The sequence below is a fragment of the Dendropsophus ebraccatus genome, chromosome 4 (assembly GCF_027789765.1).
Source record: "Dendropsophus ebraccatus isolate aDenEbr1 chromosome 4, aDenEbr1.pat, whole genome shotgun sequence".
NCBI lineage: Eukaryota > Metazoa > Chordata > Amphibia > Anura > Hylidae > Dendropsophus > Dendropsophus ebraccatus.
In genome coordinates this window covers 167,562,181-167,574,550 of record NC_091457.1, presented here as the reverse complement: position 1 = coordinate 167,574,550, position 12,370 = coordinate 167,562,181, and the positions used below count along the sequence as shown (strand labels likewise).

Here is a 12,370-nt window from a genome sequence, read left to right as displayed (position 1 = left end):
GCCGAGCCAGGATCAGCGCCATTACGGCGCTGACCCCGGATGGGGTAAGATGTTTGGATCGCTCCTCCAGGACAACGTCGCAGAGGAGCGATCTTCCCCACTAGACACCAGGGAACGGCTGCATCAAGTAATCGGATGCAGCTGTCAACTTTGACAGCTGCATCCGATTACTGGATTAGCGGGCACGGCGATTGGACCGTGCCCGCTAATAGCCGCGGTCCCGCTCTGAACACATGGAGGCGGCCCTGGACATACGGGTACGTCCAGGGTCACTTAAGGGTTAAAGGGGTTATCCAGCGCTACAAAAACATGGCCATTTTTCTCCCTCTCCTGTCTCCAATTTAGGTGCGGTTTGCAATTAAGCTCCATTTACTTCAAGGGAACTGAGTTTGAAACCGCACCCAATCTGGAGACAAAAGAGGGGGGAAAAGTGGCCATGTTTTTGTAGCACTGGATAACCCCTTTAAGTTGCCTACACGGAGCAACCCCTTTAGGTTGCCTACAAGGACCTTGGAGATCATGGTCTGTACTTTCTGGAGTTCAAGGACCTTCGATGATGTCACTGAAGATCCATAAAGGGGTATTTCATTTAAACATAACTTTTGATATGTTGCTGCCCATGGTGACAATTCCTTTACTACTTGTTATTATCTATTCAGTCTCCTTCCCCTAGTTCTCAGCTGCTGCTTTCTGCTGAAGACACAAAAATCTGTGTGTGAGCCTTTCTCTCTGTCTCCCCCTCCTCCCCTCTAAGACAGCTGAAGTAAACAAGCCCCCGTAAGCTGTATCTGCAACATTGTAGCTTCTTTGTAATGGCTGTTGAATTGTACGTTTAATCTATCATATGTCGGGGGACCACTGTATTGGTATTATTTGTGTAATGAGTTTTGTACAGTAACAGTATGGCGGTGATATGTACGGTTATATTATGTTCTCCATGTATACTGGTAATATTGGTATTGGTGCACAGTATGGTGGTGATATGTACAGTGATGTGTTCTCCATGGATACTGTATATTGCTCTTGGAGTATATGTATGGTGATGTGTGGTGATATTATGTTCTTCCTGTATACTGTATATTGGTATAATTGCACATATGACCGCCATACTTTGCACCAAGACCAATATACAGTATACATGGAGAACACAATGACCGGGAGCAGATCAGGAACAATGCCCAGGGGCAGACCAGGAACAATGCCCAGGGGCAGACCAGGAACAATGACCAGGAGCAGACCAGAAACAATGCCCAGGGGCAGACCAAGAACAATGACCGGGAGCAGACCAGGAACAATGACCGGGAGCAGACCAGGAACAATGACCGGGAGCAGACCAGGAACAATGACCGGGAGCAGACCAAGAACAATGCCCAGGGGCAGATTAGGAACAATGCCCAGGGGCAGACCAGGAACAATGCCCAGGGGCAGACCAGGAACAATGCCCAGGGGCAGACCAGGAACAATGCCCAGGGGCAGACCAGGAACAATGCCCAGGGGCAGACCAGGAACAATGCCCAGGGGCAGACCAGGAACAATGCCCAGGGGCAGACCAGGAACAATGCCCAGGGGCAGACCAGGAACAATGCCCAGGGGCAGACCAGGAACAATGACCAGGAGCAGACCAGGAACAATGACCGGGAGCGGACCAGGAACAATGACCGGGAGCGGACCAGGAACAATGACCGGGGGCAGACCAGGAACAATGACCGGGAGCAGAGCAGGAACAATGACCGGGGGCAGACCAGGAACAAGGCCCAGGAACAATGACCAGGGGCAGACCAGGAACAATGACCAAGGGCAGACCAGGAACAATGACCAAGGACAGACCAGGAACAATGATTGGGGGCAGACCAGGAACAATGACCAGGGGCAGACCAGGAACAATGACCAGGGGCAGACCAGGAACAATGACCAGGGGCAGACCAGGAACAATGACCAGGGGCAGACCAGGAACAATGACCAGGGGCAGACCAGGAACAATGACCAGGGGCAGAGCAGGAACAATGACCAGGAGCAGACCAGGAACAATGACCGGGAGCAGACCAGGAACAATGACCAGGAACAATGACCGGGAGCGGACCAGGAACAATGACCGGGGGCAGAGCAGGAACAATGACCGGGAGCAGACCAGGAACAATGACCGGGAGCAGAGCAGGAACAATGACCGGGAGCGGACCAGGAACAATGACCGGGGGCAGACCAGGAACAAGGCCCAGGAACAATGACCAGGGGCAGACCAGGAACAATGACCAAGGGCAGACCAGGAACAATGACCAAGGACAGACCAGGAACAATGACCAAGGACAGACCAGGAACAATGATTGGGGGCAGACCAGGAACAATGACGAGGGGCAGACCAGGAACAATGACCAGGGGCAGACCAGGAACAATGACCAGGGGCAGACCAGGAACAATGACCAGGGGCAGACCAGGAACAATGACCGGGAGCGGACCAGGAACAATGACCGGGGGCAGACCAGGAACAATGACCAGGGGCGGGCCAGGAACAATGACCGGGGGCGGGCCAGGAATAGACCATGGAAACAGTAAGCACAGAGCTTTATTAGAACTTTCTGTTGCTTACACTAGGCCCAGGGTGGGAAGCTCAAATAAGCTGTAAGGATTGAATGGCATCCAGTGGCCATGCGATAGACAATGACTTCATTGACGCTCTTTGCCAAACAGATCTTTGCAAATCTGGCAAATCAAGATACTATGTGAATCGCGCATGCTGTCTGCAGCATCACTGGGCGGGAGAAAGGGATTAACCATAATCCCTATTGCCTGTCCAATCAGCTGCAGGCCCCTCTGTGATGTCAGCACCTCCCCTTCACCCTCTATATAAGGTGGAGGTAACGGAGGCCGCCAGCCAGCTGTGAGTGGAGGAGAGAGCAGGATGGCAGCAGCATATACAGCAGAGCAGGGAGAGACTAACAGAGCAATATGGGGACAAAGAGGAGAGGAATGGCGGAAATTAAATGACCGACTGGCTGATTGACATTTTTTTTAAATTGTGATTTTCTGATTTTGGACACTTTTTCAGCAACATGCTTTAACTAATTCACCCTTCTGTAATAGTCTCAGCACTGTAGTTACTATAGTTTGGCTGATTTAATGAAACTCGCTAAGATTCGATTCACAAAACAAGTTTCCGTCTGCTTCGCTCATCTCTATATGTAACTCACGTGGCAGCTTTAACTCTGTGAATACAATGCTGAAGTTTCTATGTTCTCCACTACAAGTCGCATTGATAATTCTGATAGGTCAGAAAGCGTTAGTGGTGTGATGGATAAGGCCATCGACAAATGGGGCCGTCTTCGCTTCTGTTATCGTGAGATGCTGGGGGATCCTCTGCCCCGTCATTCCTTGATCCTTTGATATTCGGTCAGTGATCTGACAACCTGGGCTCCATATACAACATTTTATTATGAGTCGCTAGTTTGTATAACTGAAAGTCTTCATGGTTTTAAAGTGACTGTACCACCAGGCCCAGGCTGAAGCACTGGAGGCGGCCGACCCACCCTTAGTGGGAGGAAACCCCCGCCCCTCTATGATAGGGTTCCATTGATTCTAATGGAGTCACATCATGGAGGGGCTAGGGTTTCTTCCCACTAAGGGTGGGTCGGTCCGCATCCAGTGCTTCAGCCTGGGCCTGGTGGTACAGTCACTTTAAAGGGGTTCTCCAGTGCTACAAAAAACATGGCCACTTTCTTCCAGAGACAGCACTGCTCTTCAGCTTGGGCGGGGTTTTGCTGCTCAGTTCCATTGAAGTGAATGAAGCTTAAAGGGAACCTGTCACCCCCCGTGCCGGGGTGACAGGCTCCCGACCCCCCGTTAGAGCCCCCTATACTCACCTAATCCCGCCAGGTCCCGCTTCTGGATCCGGTCGGGTGACGGAGATCTCAGCTGCTGCAGCCCGGCGCGCGCTGAGAGATGAGTCCAACGCTCATAGAGAATGACGGAGCGCTGGACTCTCCTGTCATTCTCTATGGGTGTTGGACTCATCTCTCAGTGCGCGCGCCGGGCTGCAGCGGCTGAGATCTTCATCACCCGACCACCTCCAGAAGCGGGACCCGGCGGGATTAGGTGAGTATAGGGGGCTCTAACGGGGGGTCGGGAGCCTGTCACCCCGGCACGGGGGGTGACAGGTTCCCTTTAATTGCAAACCGCACCTGAACTGGAGACAAGAGTTGTGTTGTCTCTGAAAGAAAGTGGCCATGTATTTGTAGCACTGGAGAACCCCTTTAATTCTCATAGGACGACTGTAAGACCACACGGCACAGTAAGGGCCCTATTCCACTGGACGATTATCGTTCAGATTATCATTAAATCGTTCGAATCTAAACGATAATCGTTCGGTTGAAATGCAGTTAACAATTAAAGACCGAACGAGAAATCGTTGATCGCTTTATAAGATCTGGACCTATTTTTATCGTTGCTCGTTCGCAAATCGTTCGCATTGAATAAGACATCGTTCGGTCGTTCGCAATAGATACGAACGCAATAGCGAATAAATAGCGAAGAAAAACAATCGCAATTACGATCATAAGTAACGATTATCGTTCCATGGAAATGAGTGAACGTTTTAAGGTCTTTCGCAATAGCGGTCGTTTGAGATCGTTAATCATTAATGATTATGCAAACGATAATCGTCCGGTGGAATAGGGCCCTAATGGTCCTTTTACACAGGACGATTGATTGTTCGTTTTTGCACAATAACGGTCGAATTCGAACGATAATCGTGCGTGTAAACGCAGCAAACGACCAGCAAAAAATCGTTCATTTTGATCTTTCAACATGTTCTCAAATCATCGTTGATCGTTCGCAAAAAATTCGCAGATCGTTCCGTGTAAACATTCTTTCAGCGATTTCCCCTATGTGTGAGATGGGCTTAAACAATCGCAAAACGATTGCATAGCGAACTTTCCGTACTATGCATCGTTCCGTCTAAACGCTGATCGTTATAAAAAAAACATCGTTCATTCAAAATCGTTAATCGTGCGATCGGGCGAATTATCGCTCCATGTAAAAGTACCATAAGTGTGTAGCAGCGATAACGTGACGGCGTAGGTGTAGTTCACCGTAACAAATTAGACTGTACTCCCCGTGAGAAATTGCCTGGGCAGCTGAAAGTGTCCTTGGAACATTTATTGAGATGTTGTCAAGTATGTTAGTCAGCGGTAATTATTACATAATAACAGCGAGCGAGCGAGCGGGCTGCGGGCGCCGTGGGAGTGAGGAGAGCTGCAGAATCCGTGACTCATACCTCCCTCATTTGCTGCAATGAACCAGCTCTTACTTAGGTTTATTAAACAATTCTCAACATCAGAAAAATAGATATAGTATAAAATGCAAACGGAATGACAATGAAAACCATACCCTCAAAATCAGCTGTGACTGATGAAGCCGCGTAGTAATCCCGTCTCCAGCGCTGCCCGTGGCATCAGATGCCGAGATGTCTCCAGGCCACAGGGACGTTCAAAGCAAGACCGGCCACAGGGACGTTCAAAGCAAGACCGGCCACAGGGACGTTCAAAGCAAGACCGGCCACAGGGACGTTCAAAGCAAGACCGGCCACAGGGACGTTCAAAGCAAGACCGGCCACAGGGACGTTCAAAGCAAGACCGGCCACAGGGACGTTCAAAGCAAGACCGGCCACAGGGACATTCAAAGCAAGACCGGCCACAGGGACGTTCAAAGCAAGAGCGGCCACAGGGACGTTCAAAGCAGGGGTTAGAGGAGGTCTGAAAATTTCAATAACAAAGTATGTAAGGTGGTTGTCAAACGCTCTGCCCTTACCGAAACACTGATGGGGAATCTAGTTCATTTTGGGGATTAGGTGACTATGATCTATATGTAATATACTAACGACTCTAACGTTTTAGCTCAGTGATAGTTGCCCAGAATTATTCCTGCTCCGGCTGTGACATCTAATAGGCGGCAAAATGGCAGAAAAACATTGATAAAAGACTGTAATAAGATAGAGATACCTGGTGGGTTATAGAGAAGCGCAGCACAGGATCCAACATGGCTGCCGCTCACAGCTCTGTGTCCTCATAGGTGATGGAGCATCATGTGACCTGTGACCTACAGGAGAACCAATCAGGAGAATCAGTTCTCTCAGAGAGCTATGAACTATGAGATCAGGAGAGTCATGTGATCAGGAGAGTCATGTGATCAGCAGAGTCAGTCACATGTATAAGTGCTCAGCAGTGACACCTGTGGTGGTTACAGGTACTGACTATGGTGAATGTGTGAGGGAGCAGGAAAGCTGCAGGGAGCATATACAGTATATATATAATATATATATAAGTTCTTACGTAGAGACACAGTAGCGGCACTCTCCCATAGGTAAAATTGCTTTATTTCTTAGGCAAAGACATTGGACAAACAGTGCGATCCACAGGGAAAGCTACGAATCGTTTCGCGCTACACGCGCATCAACAGGCTCATAATCCCATACGTCACTGGCGCACCTTAAATACGTCAGCGCGCGCAGATAATACATAGTATAAAACAGTGTAACAAGTTATAAAAACACACATAATTATACATAATAAAATCACAAAGTAACCAACAGGACACAAGGGAGTTAGATTAGCACAAGCACAGTAACAAAAAATAAACAACAGACAGACAGAGCGGGTATTACAGAAAAGCTGACATTTCATTTCTGTCATTTAGTCCCAGGGGGCCCATGGCTCCAGTCCGGATGATCCATGCCGCCTCTTTTCTAGCTAAAGCTTTCTGTCGATCCCCTCCATCTGGATAATTACGGATCAATTCTAATCCTGAAAATTTAAGCACAGTGGGATCACTGTTATGTTTTTCCCTAATGTGTGCTATTAATCTGGTTGCCCCTACTCCTGTGACTACGGAGCGCAAATGTTCCCTGAAGCGGGTTTGTAAGTTACGGATGGTTCTCCCTATGTAAAACATACCACAGGGACATACTAACACGTAAATCACAAAACCAGACCGGCAAGTGATAAACTGTCTCACTTCCCAGCTGACGCCTCCCAGGGAAATAGATTTAGACTCGGCATTGTACCTACAATAGGAGCAATGACCGCATCTAAAATTACCCCTGGGTAGGTCTCTGTCCAACCAAGTACGATTATTCTTACCCTCTTTGTGGATGGGTTTAGATAGATGGTCACCTATTGTGTGTGTTCTTCTATAAGCGAATAACGGTTGTCTGTGTGCCACTTCTCCCAAGTCTGGATCTTGCTCAATGACATGCCAATGCTTTCTGATAGCTGACTGAATCGTTCTGTCCATAGAAGTATGTGTGAATGTAAACACAAACCGTTTATTATTTTTATTACTTTGCTTCTTTTTATTGCCCAGGATTCTGTCCCTATTCTGTCTCCTAGCTCTTACAAAGGCTTCAGATATTATATCAGCTGAATAGCCTCTCTCTCTAAGTCTTTCAGTGAGTTCCTGCGATTGTGTAAGAAATTTCTCCTCTGTTGAATTAAGCCGTCTAAGGCGGAGAAATTGACTGTAGGGCAAGGATCTCTTGACGTGAGGGGGATGGTAACTGTCAAAATGGAGTAGAGAATTGGTGGCTGTCTCCTTGCGGAAGCCCGAGGTGACTAGTTTACCATCAATAATTTCCACCCTCACGTCAAGAAAGTCCAATTTTTGATCCCCAAAGACAGAAGTGAATTTCATATTCATTTTTGACCCCTCATTTAGGTATTCCACAAATTGCTCGAATTGGACTTTTGTGCCTGACCAAACAATAAAGATATCGTCCATGAAACGTAAAAATGTGACAATGTATTTTATAAATTGATTGTTTAAAGTAAAAATATATTTTTTCTCAAAAATGGCCAAAAATAAATTTGCAAGTGAACATGCCACTGGAGTCCCCATGGCCACTCCTGACACTTGTTGGTACCAACAGTCCCCAAACTTAAATGCATTATGGGACAAAATAAAAGATAGAGCTTCACCCACAAAATGTTTGAAAGACTCTGGTTTGTCCGTACTAGACAAAACCTCCTGGATCGCCTGCACACCCGCATCGTGGGGGATGCGGGGGATCCATTTTGACAGTTACCATCCCCCTCACGTCAAGAGATCCTTGCCCTACAGTCAATTTCTCCGCCTTAGACGGCTTAATTCAACAGAGGAGAAATTTCTTACACAATCGCAGGAACTCACTGAAAGACTTAGAGAGAGAGGCTATTCAGCTGATATAATATCTGAAGCCTTTGTAAGAGCTAGGAGACAGAATAGGGACAGAATCCTGGGCAATAAAAAGAAGCAAAGTAATAAAAATAATAAACGGTTTGTGTTTACATTCACACATACTTCTATGGACAGAACGATTCAGTCAGCTATCAGAAAGCATTGGCATGTCATTGAGCAAGATCCAGACTTGGGAGAAGTGGCACACAGACAACCGTTATTCGCTTATAGAAGAACACACACAATAGGTGACCATCTATCTAAACCCATCCACAAAGAGGGTAAGAATAATCGTACTTGGTTGGACAGAGACCTACCCAGGGGTAATTTTAGATGCGGTCATTGCTCCTATTGTAGGTACAATGCCGAGTCTAAATCTATTTCCCTGGGAGGCGTCAGCTGGGAAGTGAGACAGTTTATCACTTGCCGGTCTGGTTTTGTGATTTACGTGTTAGTATGTCCCTGTGGTATGTTTTACATAGGGAGAACCATCCGTAACTTACAAACCCGCTTCAGGGAACATTTGCGCTCCGTAGTCACAGGAGTAGGGGCAACCAGATTAATAGCACACATTAGGGAAAAACATAACAGTGATCCCACTGTGCTTAAATTTTCAGGATTAGAATTGATCCGTAATTATCCAGATGGAGGGGATCGACAGAAAGCTTTAGCTAGAAAAGAGGCGGCATGGATCATCCGGACTGGAGCCATGGGCCCCCTGGGACTAAATGACAGAAATGAAATGTCAGCTTTTCTGTAATACCCGCTCTGTCTGTCTGTTGTTTATTTTTTGTTACTGTGCTTGTGCTAATCTAACTCCCTTGTGTCCTGTTGGTTACTTTGTGATTTTATTATGTATAATTATGTGTGTTTTTATAACTTGTTACACTGTTTTATACTATGTATTATCTGCGCGCGCTGACGTATTTAAGGTGCGCCAGTGACGTATGGGATTATGAGCCTGTTGATGCGCGTGTAGCGCGAAACGATTCGTAGCTTTCCCTGTGGATCGCACTGTTTGTCCAATGTCTTTGCCTAAGAAATAAAGCAATTTTACCTATGGGAGAGTGCCGCTACTGTGTCTCTACGTAAGAACTTACCTATTATGTCTTTGGCAGAGCACCACCCGATGGTATAACAGCGGTTCCTGCTCCAGCACTCAGCCCGAGCTTGCTTTATATGTTGACCGGTGTGCCAGCCATTACTTCTTTGTTGGCATAATATATATATATATATATATATATATATACAGCCCAGAGTGAGGATACAGCAGCCAGTGCTGGCACCAAGACTCCCGGCAACCAATCAGATTCCACCTTTCTTTTTTCAAAGAGTCTGTGAGGAAAGAAAGGTGGTTGCTAGGGGTAACTAAGACACTATATAAGTGCAGTGCAGGACTCTCTGTCGCCCCCCCCCCCCCCCCCCCCCCCCCCAGCTGCAGTGCAGGACTCTCTGTCGCCCCCGGCTGCTGGGCTGGACTCTCTGTCTCCCCCTGGCTGCTGGGCTGGACTCTCTGTCGCCCCCTGGCTGCTGGGCTGGACTCTCTGTCGCCCCCCGGCTGCTGGGCTGGACTCTTTCGCCCCCCCCGGATGCTGGGCAGGACTCTCTGTCGCCCCCTGGCTGCTGGGCAGGACTCTCTGTCGCCCCCGGCTGCTGGGCAGGACTCTCTGTTGCCCCCGGCTGCTGGGCAGGACACTCTGTCGCCCCCTGGCTGCTGGGCTGGACTCTCTGTCGCCCCCCGGCTGCTGGGCTGGACTCTCTGTCGCCCCCCGGATGATGGGCTGGACTCTCTGTTGCCCCCCGGCTGCTGGGCTGGACTCTCTGTCGCCCCCCGGCTGATGGGCTGGACTCTCTGTCGCCCCCCGGCTGCTGGGCTGGACTCTCTGTCGCCCCCCGGCTGCTGGGCTGGACTCTCTGTCGCCCCCGGCTGCTGGGCTGGACTCTCTGTCGCCCCCTGGCTGCTGGGCTGGACTCTCTGTCGCCCCCCGGCTGATGGGCTGGACTCTCTTTCGCCCCCCGGCTGCTGGGCTGGACTCTTTCGCCCCCCCCGGATGCTGGGCAGGACTCTCTGTCGCCCCCTGGCTGCTGGGCAGGACTCTCTGTCGCCCCCGGCTGCTGGGCAGGACTCTCTGTTGCCCCCGGCTGCTGGGCAGGACACTCTGTCGCCCCCTGGCTGCTGGGCTGGACTCTCTGTCGCCCCCCGGCTGCTGGGCTGGACTCTCTGTCGCCCCCCGGATGATGGGCTGGACTCTCTGTTGCCCCCCGGCTGCTGGGCTGGACTCTCTGTCGCCCCCCGGCTGATGGGCTGGACTCTCTGTCGCCCCCCGGCTGCTGGGCTGGACTCTCTGTCGCCCCCCGGCTGCTGGGCTGGACTCTCTGTCGCCCCCGGCTGCTGGGCTGGACTCTCTGTCGCCCCCCCCGGCTGCTGGGCTGGACTCTCTGTCGCCCCCCGGCTGCTGGGCTGGACTCTCTGTCGCCCCCCGGCTGATGGGCTGGACTCTCTGTCGCCCCCCGGCTGCTGGGCTGGACTCTCTGTCACCCCCCCCCCCCCCCCCCCCCGGCTGCTGGGCTAGACTCTCTGTCGCCCCCGGCTGCTGGGCTGGACTCTCTGTCGCCCCTGGCTGCTGGGCTGGACTCTCTGTCGCCCCCCGGCTGCTGGGCTGGACTCTCTGTCGCCCCCGGCTGCTGGGCTGGACTCTCTGTCGCCCCCGGCTGCTGGGCTGGACTCTCTGTCGCCCCCGGCTGCTGGGCTGGACTCTCTGTCGCCCCCGGCTGCTGAACTGGACTCTCTGTCGCCCCCCCCGGCTGCTGGGCTGGACTCTCTGTCGCCCCCGGCTGCTGGGCTGGACTCTCTGTCGCCCCCGGCTGCTGGGCTGGACTCTCTGTCGCCCCCGGCTGCTGAACTGGACTCTCTGTCGCCCCCCCCGGCTGCTGGGCTGGACTCTCTGTCGCCCCCCAGCTGTAGTTCATTTTGAACTAATATTTGCCAGAAAAGTAACTAAACCATTTAGGTCAGTTTAAAGATTAGTTAATTTTGAACTGATCATTCACGAACCCCCCCATCACTACAGAGGAGGTGTAGATATCTGCACCCACCGTGTGGTAGACGCGTGCCTCTTAGGAAATTCGGCAGGTTGAATGAGGGCAGGGCAGGGTGAATGGGGGCAGGGCAGTGTAAGTATAATGGTATCTTTTACCGAAATGTTTAAATAATATTGTTATTTAGCTTTGTCTAATATCTGACGTGTCCGTGCAGGAATCCTAAGGACGTTGCCTTGATTCACCGCTACATGCACTTAGAGCGATTGTTGCTGATCTTCCCCGCTTACCCTTTCTTCTATGCTGTGTACTATAGACGTTCACGATTTGCAGATTTATCGTCTTTTCTTCGGCAGATCATGGTGGGTGAAGGCGTTCTCTACTGCTGTCTGTCCAAGAGGAAAAACGGGATCGGAGCAGAAGCGAACATCAATGCTGGCGGATGCAACTTCAACTCCTTCCTGAGAAGAGCGGTCAGGTTTATAGGTATGGTTCACTCTAACCAGTTATCACTTAAAGGGATCCCGTCACCATCAACACGTCATCTAATCTATCAGCATCGTGTTATAGCGTTGGGCGAGCTGAGCGGATCGATATATATTGTTGGGAAAGATACAGTATAACTTATCAATAGAAATCTTCAATCTTTGTGTGTTTAGGAGTCCAGTGGGCGGTCCTATCATTAGAATAAAGAGCATTTTCCTATGAATATGTATATCGATCTGCTCAGCTCCTCCTGCTCTATAACATGAGGTCGGTGGAATAGATGACATTTTGGTGGTGGGGGCTCCCTTTAATGTCTGTCCTGACCTTTCACATACCCACTGCCTCCTCGCTTACAGATCTGTGATGGTTTACATAACACATGACAAAGGCAACCAATCACTGGCCGGACCATGACATCACATGCCAGTGACTGGCGGCAATAGTCAGGTGTCTGTTATAACTATGGCACGGTATACGGACATGGGGGGGTGTAAATCTATGACCAGGGGTAGGGCAGATGGGGGAGGCCTGTGAAATGGATGAGGCTTTTAGTATTCCCTCCTAGGCTGGTAAAAGGGGGGGGGGGGGGGCTATCCTCCTCCGGGCCGCAGGATCTGTCATGGTCCTACGCCACCCTCAGCTACCC

The 12,370-nt window shown here is 50.3% G+C and overlaps 1 protein-coding gene across 1 annotated transcript in view; it reads left to right on the top strand.

The window, feature by feature from the left end:
• PLPPR4 (phospholipid phosphatase related 4) overlaps window positions 1-12,370 on the top strand; it is a 79,638-nt gene that overhangs the window by 42,995 nt on the left and 24,273 nt on the right. Inside the window, exon 3 of the mRNA XM_069969085.1 lies at window positions 11,595-11,724. Coding sequence (XP_069825186.1) covers window positions 11,595-11,724 — 130 coding nt within the window. The remainder of the gene's footprint in view (window positions 1-11,594; window positions 11,725-12,370) is intronic.